The 11292-nt window shown below is 32.2% G+C and overlaps 1 protein-coding gene across 5 annotated transcripts in view; it reads right to left on the reverse strand.

The window, feature by feature from the left end:
* Positions 1-8921: 8921 nt before the first annotated feature.
* LOC106686233 (uncharacterized) overlaps positions 8922-11292 on the reverse strand; it is a 111967-nt gene continuing 109596 nt past the window's right edge. For all 5 annotated transcript variants that reach the window (XM_024361664.2, XM_014429418.2, XM_024361666.2 and 2 more), the window contains 2 exons: positions 10908-11270; positions 8922-9066 (listed from right to left, as the gene is read on the reverse strand). In XM_024361664.2, the coding sequence (XP_024217432.1) occupies positions 9019-9066; positions 10908-11270 (411 nt within the window). In that variant the 3' untranslated portion in view covers positions 8922-9018. The remainder of the gene's footprint in view (positions 9067-10907; positions 11271-11292) is intronic.

The following is an 11292-nucleotide window of genomic DNA, read 5'->3' on the forward strand; positions in this document are numbered from 1 at the left end:
GGCAAACCCATTTGAAACCTCTCGCCATATGATCAATTACAATGAATTAATTAAAAATCTACTTCCGTTACGAGACACTTTTTCTAACATGGCATCCCGCAAAATGATTTATAAGACGTTGTCACGTCAAAATCTACTTCCGTTACGGGACACTTTTTCTAACATGGCATCCCGCAAAATGATTTATAAGACGTTGTCACGTCAAAAATTTTGAATATGAGTTTTCGATGATGTACAAGTTTTGAGTTCCCCTGAATCAAACTAGCCATGTCCAGCAAAACGAATTGTGTGTATGACATTTTGCCCTTACTACTATAAAAATCAATTAATTTGAGCAAATATCCTAAAACATACTACTCCTACGAAGATAAAGGTAATGAACTACTTGTAGGATTAGTAGTTTTTATGTTATTTGACAAAATAAACTCACAAAATGTTAATTTCTAGTTGTTCGTATCAAATGTTGGATTTTCGAAAAAATGTCTCTAGACCCATAAGACGCACATATGTCTGCCAACACTCAAAATAAAGGAAATTTAACTTACTATAAAGTAGTTTATGACACTTATCTTCATAAGGGTAATAGTTTTTATAATATTCACAAATGAAAATTTGTCCGAACACCTATAAATCAATTTATTTTATCAAATTTCATGAAAACTACTACTCTTACGAAAATAAACGTCATAAACTACTTTATAGCTCATTAAACTAGCTTTAATTTGAGTGCTAAGAGACATCTGTAGGTCAAATGGTTTTTGAGATGAATTCATTGAAATGTCATTGAAAATGAATTCACTAACTACCGATCTTTCAATACGTCCCTTACAACATTTTTAAAAAGCTCATATTTTAGCAAATTTGCTCATCTTTAAATGACGTTCTCTTAGGTTTTCTTGTATTGTTCCTACTTTTTAAGATACAGTTTTTGAGATATAGATTTCTCAAAATAATTTCACCAACATAGTACATGGTAAAATAATTTCACCAACTTGGTATATGGTGGACTCTCGGGAAATCTCGAATCTAAACTTAAACGTCTTATGAATTGCGCAGTACGATTTATTTTCGTGATCACCAGAGATACGCACACAACCCTGTGGCTCTATCCATCCTTCCGATGCCAGTATTTCCTAGTTTTCTTTTTATTCCAAGCAATTAGTACTCAACACACCTCATATATCCTAGAAAACCTGCAATTCAAATTCCTGTCCAATCCCGTATATCTGACTTCTACCCTCCACCTCACCGAATTGCTGCGTTTGATAAATCGTTTTTTACCCCAGCTGCATACTTCTGGAGCTCCATTCCCTCTATCATACGTCATGTACCAACCCTTCCCTAGTGTAAATATCTTATATTTAACTACCTTTTGTTTCACCAATCTGACCCATTATTATAATAGTACAGATATTTTGTAATTAACTTTTTGGTTTGGTTTTATTTAGTCATTTAGTTTTTTAATTAATCTTTTTTTTTTCTCTCTGAAGTTATAATTAAGCGTGGCCACACTGTTTTATGGCTAATAAATGTTATTATAAAATTAAAATTGCCTTTGTAATTGTTTTAAAGGGACCTAGTCACAGAATAATAAACTATTTTTCATTTCATTTCAACTTCTGATTTTTAAGTGCATTTTTTTATGTAATGTTACTTTAAAAAGCTATATCTCGGGAACTATTGTACGTAAATACCTCTATTAGGACCCATATTATATCAAATTTACTATACTTTAAATGAAGTTATCTTAGGTTCTCTAGTGTCGTCCGTAGTTTTAATGATATAGAGCCACAATGATTTTTTTTTTTTAATTCCCCAAACTATACTTGGCATACTCATAAATTTTAACTAGTAATTATACATGGTTTTCATAAAATTAATCAAGACATTGGGGTGAAATAACTGCTTTTTTCCTCCTCTTGTGCTCTTATATTATGAGTACAAATAACCGTTTCGCGAAATGGTGTGTGTGCGGTGTCCAGCTCAAAACGAAAAGTCTCTCGAAACTGAAATTACAAATTTAGGGCGGGCATATGTCAGGGGGGAGGGTTATCTTTTTCGATAGAATCAATTGATCTGAAGCACTACTTTATAGAATCGATTTATAACATTATCGAAACCGGCTCTAACGATTTTCATTAAATTCGATAAATAAAACGTTCTTTACTAAAGGTACTATTGAATAGTCTTTAACATCAGCTAGATCTTATCTTCATCGAAATAGTCTGGCAGTTATTAAATGCGAATATTTCAAAAAACCTTCCTCCGAAGTTACTTTGTGTTTATTTGAAATAATTAACAATCAATTATTTATTAATTTAAATAAAATACATTTTTATCCAATTAAAGTCTCAAAACAATCTTTATTTATTTTTAAGTCCAATGTTTCGGCCATCCTCAAAAACAATCTTTAAATACAAATTTGGTGTAGTTGTAAATTTGAAAACTGTTTTGAACCAAGTCACTTTGGATACAGTCCTATCTTACTTTATATATAATCTTTTCTATTTCATGAGATTGGTTATTATTGATTAAATAAAATAAATTTTATCCAATTGTAGTCTCAAAATAATCTTAATTCCTTTTAAAGTCCAAGTTTCGGTCAATTCGGGCATCCTCAAAATACAAATTTACAACCACATCGAAAGCTGTTTTTAATCCACGTCACTCTGGATACAGTTCTGCCATACATTATATATAACCTTTTCTAATTCATGAGATTGGTTATAATTGATTAAATAAAATAAGTTTTTTTCCAATTAAAGTCTCAAAATAATCTTTCTTTATTCTCTTTTTTTATCATGAGCCGGCCAGCAAGGACCACGCGAATATCATTTACGATTCATCCTCACACCTTCCGCCTTCCTTCTACTCCAATACTCTTTCATACTCTTGGACAGTTCCTCCCGTTCTTCCCCAGTTCATCTTCTCCCTCGTCCCTCCTTCTTTCCCACAAGAACCTTTTTAGTTTATTCCCAAAATACTCTCTATCGAAGCAGTCTTCATCTTCATCATATTTTTAGTCTACCCAGTTCCTCTTTCACTTGTTTTACATATCCCTCAATATTGTTATAGCTGAAGACTTTGTTGAAAAGTTTCTTATTTAGTCTCTCATTTTTCATTCTGACCATATCCCAGTAAAATCTCAGTCTCCTCGTTCAGACTGTTTCTAGGTCTTCTAAATTTCTATATATTTCCTTATTGGATTTTCTCCTAAATCCCTCTTATTATTTTACTTTCTTAATTCTAATGAAGAATGGACATATACAAACTATGAAAGGATTCGATAATCAAGTTAAGGAGGAGGTGAACGGAAAAATATTGTTTTCAGGGTAAAAACACGTTTCCATAAATAAAAGTTTTGGAAAGCCAAAGATTTTAGAAAAAAATAATATGTAGCATACAAAGTCGTAGACAGGATTGGACCTTAAACTATTGTTAACGCTATAATATAGAATTACCTTGTAAATAGTATTTGAGTTTTATTAGTAATTAATTTTGTTACATTCAGTTTTATTTTTATTATTTTAATTGGACTTGGATATTTAAAAAGAAAAATGTCGCAAGACAAAAATTGGTGGGCGGTATGTTAACACCATAATATGTAATTACCTTGTAAATAGTATTTCAGTTTTATTAGTATTTAATATTGTTATATTTAGTTTTATTCCTATTATTTTAATTGGATTTAGTTATTTAAAAAGAAAAATGTGTAATTATATTTGTGTGTTATAATGAGTAATAGAGACAGTTGCTAGGGGCTGATGATTGTTGCTAAGGCGTCACCTAGCAACCGGCCGATCATTTTAGTTTGTTTTTTTAGAGCAGTTCCGGCTAATTAGTGGCCCTGGTAGCGTCTTTAGCAGCCCTGTCTGCGTTTGGTTGATGTTATTTTATTAGACATTTTTTGATTGTTTTAGTCGTCATTACAGTTCGGAACCAGACCACTTCTGTGTTTCGACTTTAATATATGTTCCGGAGGAACGTGTGTGACCAGCCCTGTCTGCGTTCATTTTGTCGGCTCGCCTAATACATTAATACGCCTTTTGGATGTTTGGACTATCGATGAGCCACTGCACCAACTTTGGACCATTACATCGGTGTATTGAGCTACAGAGCGACCTAAACATCTCGGCAGCACTCTTTCTCTGACCTATCGGAGTGGAGCAACCTTTCGTGGTGCAGTATTTATTTTATATATTTATTTGTAAATTATTTCATTGTCATCTTCATAATTTATTGAACTATTTTATTTATATCTGAAAGGCCTTTTTTATTTTACTTGTATTCATTATTAGTCATATTTTGTTTATTTTAGTTTTAGTTTTTAAAATGTTTAAATTGAACCAAATAAATGTTTAATCCGAGCCAGTTTGTTTTTTGTTCATTTTAAAGCCTTCCAACAAAAAGACATAGTCGATTTGAGGTGGCTTTAACAAGTATTTTTTATATATGAAACGCAAAACCTTTTGCTTATGCTTAGAGCCGGACACCTGTCGTTCCAATAGAAGGTATAGTTTTTGTTTTGTTTTTAATATTATGAAATATGAAGGGACGTTTTTGTTTTACTCTTTTAATCTAACGAATGTGGATAGCCCAGCTTGGGTATATTCTTTGTTATTAGTTTATATAAACGTTCTTTAACTCATCATTTTTGTAAAATTACTACAATTGATTATCTATTACATGTATTTCACAGGCTAACTCTATTTTTACGGGAGTTGCCTCATAAACAAATAAATAAATTGTTATTATTATATAAAGTCATATAAGGTAATGGAGAATGTTGAAAAACATAAAAATAAAACGTGAGTTTGATGTTAAACTGACGGGCGTATTCAACCACCAAGTAACTAACTGTTGTCGTGTCGACAACCGTGATAGTGTCACGGTTGCCATGGTGAAATAAAAACACTGGCTAGATCTGCGTAGACAAGAGGAGTTACGGTTGTCATGAGAAAAACAAAACACGAGCGATATGTTCTGACGCGTGGGTTTTGTTTTTGTGAAGGCGGCAGTTTGATTTTGGAACACGTATGTTCAGACGAGTGGGTTTTAGTTTTGTGAAGGTGACAGTTTGATTTTGGAACACGTTACGATTGTTAAATGTGAAGTGGTAATAGTTTAAAGGCACTCTGTCTTTACTGTTTGAACCAGAATATCACCACATGAGAAATTTTGTCATATATGTTTTGTTTTTCAAAATTATGGTGTTTTACTTCAATAGACGGTCATTAACACTAGAAGTGGAGATATAGTGGAGTGCGAATCTTCAGCACGTCCTGGATAGGAGAGTTGCGCCATTACATCATTAGAGATTACATCTCTATAATTCTGGAGTGGAGACGGTGACCGGAAAGGAAATATCGGACAACCTTATGTTCGGCCAGGAGTGCACCCAAGGACTACGTGTGGTTTGGACTAAATTTTATTTTATTTTTAATTTATATTCACTTTTATACTCTTTTGGATAATAATGTAAATATAGTTATTAAGGTTAAGCATTTAAGTTAAGGTTAAGGAAACCTATAAGTTTTAATTGTTTTATTAATTGATAAGAATTCTTCTCTTTCCTTTTTCAGTCTCTGTATACATATTTCTTCTTATTATTGAACTTTTGTACATATAGTTCTGTTGTTCTTTCTCTGCTTTCAACTTGTTAATTTACTTATGTTATTTTGTTGTTCACAGAATATTACGATAATTCAACAGGTGGATAGGTAACACCCCTAGGTTTTCTGTTATCTACATGTAAAGGTATTCGCCAGTGGTCATAATTCAACAATTGTTTATATAGAAGTATATCTTAGTTATATTGAGGGCATAATGCTTCGGGGTTTTCGTTATTTCCAAGAAAAAATAACGTGGCGCCTAAGGAGTAATTTATTCTTTATTGTTTTTTTTTCTTTTCCCCTTTTGCAATTATTTTTTTTTTTTTAGCCTTTAACTCACCCCCTTCTCCGCTGAGCGTGGGCAACGATAAACGTATAACTAAGGATAAATCAAAATTTGCGGTTATATAGCCTGGCGCCCAACGTGGTTAACTTTTTTTTTGTACGATCATATATATTTTTTTATTCTGTCAAATTTAATATTATTATTAAAGTTATTTAATATTACTCTTTTAACTTCACTATATATATGAACAAATGTTTATAATATAACAACAAAAACCACAATGAGTAATATAAACATATCTACTCTGCAATGAGCAAGGATTGATTTCAACTTAAACTAGGGTAGTAAGTGAAACATGTGTTATACGCGCAGCGCACCTTATTTTTACATTCATTAAGACTATTACAGTACTTACCGGACAAACGGTCTAAACTTCCAACACATTACAAAAGACTGATCTACATGACTATAATAAGGCCAATCTGGATATATGGAGTTGAGCTTTGGGGCTCCACTAAACCTTCGAATTCCTCTCGTATTCAATCCTTAAAATCCAAAATCCTTCGTAAAATCCTCAATGCTCCTTACTTTGTCACAAATAAAATCATACATAAAGACCTTAATGTTCCCTGTGTAACCGATCTAGCCCGAACCAGATATCACTTCTTCCATTATAAACTCTCTAACCACTCAAACCCCCTAGTTTCTAATCTTGCATCCTATTCCATTCCTGACAATCCTTCGAGGCGCCTGAGAAAAAGATGGCCACGAGACCAGCTAATGTAAAAGGCCATTAGAGTGCTACCAATGGGTAGTTTCTCTACACGCCTGTAACACTCCAATTTAATTTAGATCAGATTTACTAAATGTATTATAATGTATAGTCGTAAATAGCTATAAATAAATATTTAAAAAAAAATTTAAAAATCTCATTGCCTCCTTTCAAAATTAGAGCTCATCTCCGATTTTAATATTTTATTAATTGTTATTAGTTTTTTTTTTTATTTATGTTGGAATCTTGTGCGAGTTGTAATAATAACAAAAAATAAAGTTGTATAAACAGCCACATAAACGTATGTGATTGTGTGCGTGTTAGTTTTACGCCTTCAAACAGAAACAAACAAACAAGTTTCGCGAAAAGTGTTTGTGTGTGGTCTTGCTCAAAAAGAAAAGTCGTACGAAACTGAAATTATATACTAAGACGGGTATATGCTTGAAGCGTGAGAGCAACTTTTCGATAAAATCGACTGACCGTAAGTGCCCCTTTATAGAATCGATTTTTCACTAAACCGCTCCTAACGATTTTAATTAAACTCAGTAAATTAATAAAAATTGAGTGATATTTAATATTAGATAGATTTCGTCCTCATCGAAAAGTTAACAGAACTTGAATGACGATTTTCAAAAATCTTTCTATAAAGTACCTGTCTGTAATTTTGGTTATGTCAAAAAATTAACCAGTTCTCAACCTTAGCAATAACAAACAATGGATAAATACTAAATATTTAAGAATTTTATGAACAAATAAAGGAGAAATAGAAAAATCCGATTCGAACAGGAAATGTGACGATCAGATCTTTGCCGATGGTATTACTGCATCATTTTGTTTGTTGCTTTTATTCTTGGCAGAAAAAAAATTTAAATTCTTTATTCCACCTCAAAAAAAAACAAAATTCCAATAACAACAGAAAAATATTTTTATTTTTTTTCAAAAATTACAAAAAATTAACAATATTTGAGTATACCAAACAACACAAAACTACAAGGAGTGATAAGTGAAAATTTTGTGATGCATACACCATACCGGATTTTTTTTCATTGGACTATCTACGTGAAATATGTTTTATACAGTTAAAATTGAAACAACTGGTTTGAAAAGGGGTTCATGAGTCTATTGGCCCTTTTTGGATAGAATAAAATAATGCCAGTACCTTACATGCATAAAAGTCTCATGAGTATGGGATGTTGTGGAGGCAGATGTGGTGCTAATTCTTTACCTGGTCACCCACGCTGAAAGATCTTAAGGAAGATTTAGAAACTGGAGCTACCCTTTTTGGTTATTGTCTTGTATGGTTTTAAAAGGTCTAATTTGTCAACCCAAGTATAGTTCCACTGGAGTCTTGTCACATCCTAAAGGTTTAGCACGATAGGTGAACAAAATATTGCAAATTTTGGACTGCAGAATTCCTGGTATTGTATCATAGCATCCAGTTTTCGTTTAAGGAACTGAGCATAGCTTTCGAATTGACCATTAGTTTGAGGATGACCTGGAGCGATAACTCTTCTAGGAATACCATATGACTCGAAAAATTCAATAAATTCTGAACTGGCAAAAATAGAAGCATCATCGCAGACCATGATTTCAGGAAGCCCATGAACACTAAATATGTGTCAGTTCGCCTACTATTTCAGAGGCATGTGGTTGTTTTTTTTTTTTACTGCCCCCATTTTAAAAATGTGTTTGTTATTTACTTAAATATATATATACCAATACATATATTACGATTTCCACACTGTCTCCTTCTGTAGTTGCCCACATTTTAAGGAGTTGCTGAGTTCTTAATTATGTTATAGTGGGTGTTCTATGAATTTAATATGTACTGGGGCCAACATTGCTTTTGAATAGTATTTAAACTAGAACTAAAAAAACTTAACAACTAAAATAGGTATCGTGGCACGTCGTTTCTGAATTTTTATTAGCTGCTTGTTTGTTACCAACGCACCAGAGGGTGTGAAGGTGGATGGAGTGAAGGTCCTGAATAGTGGATTGGTTTGTTGCTGTCAACAACAAAGAACATAATCTTTTTGTTTGCCAATTAACATAGGTTTCAGCAGTTTACATAAGTAATTTACAAATATCACCTCTTAAAATAAAATGTATTTTAGTGTTAGGAAAGAATATATTCATTAAAGAACAACAACCTCTTAAAGAACTGTTTCTTGACCAACAGCAAGATTATTCACCCTCAACCAGGAGATTTATCTCCAATTAAGGATACATATTTTATAATTAATAAAGGACATACATTGTAGTGTTATATTGCACTTATAAAAATGGTGTTTGTACGGTGTATACTTGGAGATACACAAGTATAATTATTGATTTGATATTTTTCCTAGTTAATCTTCTGCATGTCTATCTATCATTACACGCCAATCCAGAGGTTCCTAAAAAAACAAATATTACAAGTATACTGCACTATTTATAGTAACTTAAAAACTGTTTAAAGTAATATAAGTAGATTCAACATGAAAAACTGGTCATAAAATATTTTCTAAAAACATATGCTATGAACAAGTCTATAATACTATTTTTGTCATATTGTCTCTGAAAATAAACTTTTAAATTGTATCAAAGGTTATCTGAAGAGGATGGGATTAAATTTTATATCTGTTTCATAGCGACTAGAAAATGATTTTATATTCCACCACATTTAGGGATCTCTAGCAGCCCTCTTTGGATCATATAAGATAAAATTCAGTATGTAGGGTTGTTTTCTAGACCGAAAATTACAAAAATAAGTAAGAATTTAGGTCAAAATTTGGTACTCTGCTGTTTTGTTCCCAAAAGCTTGTTCCCAAGCTGTCAACGTTTTGTGGACCATTACAGCCCGTCCTTATTGGTTTAGAGTGTTAAAAGTTTGTATGTGAATTTAGTTGATGTTAGAAAAATTTCTTCTATGGATCTCGACCTTATTCCTTTACCCATGTTATTTTTTTATGATTTTATTTATTTATTTATTTTCTGGTTTCAGAACTAAGAAAACAAATCACATTTCATCTCTTTTCAGATAAAAATGGAGAGAAAAAATATCTTAGAGATAGGAGCTCTCCTGCTCACATTTCTTCTTTTTTTTTTATTTTACTTCACTTTCATTGTGGTTGAATGGTTTTGAATGAACTAAAACTATACTTAAATTTGTTGAATCATTTCCTTTTACTAACATTCAAAATCACCAGAGACATTGTTCTTTTGTCAAACAGTTTGGTGTAATGTTTAATTGAATCCTTTCCTACAAAGATTAAAACTTTCAAATATTTCATCATTTTGATAGTATTTCTCCACCTCCTCTTGTAAGAAGAAGTGACTAAGCTCTAATATTAAAGAAAGGAATCAACAGGACGTCTGCAAAATATTCAGGAGAGGATTGTTAAAAGCTGCAACATATGGAAGAAGATAATTTGTGAGGATTCGAGTGATAAATGAAGACGATGTTGGGTAATTAACATGAAAAGGAGTTCTTTGAGGGAAAGTTGATTTCTTGTTCTTCATCTCAAGCTCTCCTTCAGTCCCACAACAGATCCTTAACTTCCAAGGTTGAAGTGTGGTTTTCTTAAGACTTTTCCCCCTAAACACAAACTTTTTTAAGTAAGGGTAGTTTCTGTCCAATCATTATCAGAGAATCATTCTCCATAAGAACGTAGATTCTGGTATTCCTTAGTAATAGGACACTCTGTACTCAAGGGGAAGTTTAGCTTAAGATGATATCTTCAGTTCAGAGCTTAGCTCGAAAGCTCATATGTCCTGGTAGGAACTGTGAGACCCATTAGAACAGAAGGACCCACTTTTCAAACATCTTCCATGATTGTTCCTCACTATCGGTTCTGCTTTTCAGTAATATTTTATCAAACAATCATTTTTCGATTTCTTGGGCAATCAGCAATCCTTACTCAGATATTATCCAGTAAAACTATGGAACCATCATTTTTAATGAGTCTCACAGGACGAGGATATCCAAAGTTTCAATCCAATTTTCTGTAACTTTTTAATTAATTTTGAAACTTGTAGACTTTCCCATATTAAAGGAGTTTAAACGTATTTTGGGAACAATCTATAATGAAAAGTAGAGAACCTGCATTAGCTCTAGTGTTCAAGATATTTAATTAAACAGGTTCTTCAAGGAAACAATTAAGAAATTCCAACTTTACAATTAGAAAGTAAACATATAAGTCATAATTTATGTGAATATTAAAGATATACAAATCAAATAAATTGACATAGTACTCACCACTCTTGAATGTAAGTAAAATTCAATGGCATCCCTAATTTCATATAACTCCCTTGCTAAAGGAGATAAGCCTTCGGTAGGTGTTTTCTTAAATATGATGTCGTATACACTAAAACTAACAGGATCAATTTCAGGACCTGACAGTCTAAAATCCTCCACAACCTCTTCTGTTTCCTTTTCTTTCATTGGTTTATTCTCCTTTTCTCTATTTTGTTTATTCCATTCTTCCCTGCTGGTGTTTTTCCATAGTTCTACAAAACTGTGTGATTGGAGCTGTTCATCACTATCCTCCAAAAACCCAGTATCCCGAAAATTGGTTGTACTTTCCTTAACCGGTTCCACTGAAGTGTTTAATGATGCTGTCTAGCATAAAAAAAAAATATAT

The sequence above is a fragment of the Halyomorpha halys genome, unplaced genomic scaffold (assembly GCF_000696795.3).
Source record: "Halyomorpha halys isolate HHAL.00 unplaced genomic scaffold, Hhal_1.1 Scaffold799.1, whole genome shotgun sequence".
Classification (NCBI taxonomy): domain Eukaryota; kingdom Metazoa; phylum Arthropoda; class Insecta; order Hemiptera; family Pentatomidae; genus Halyomorpha; species Halyomorpha halys.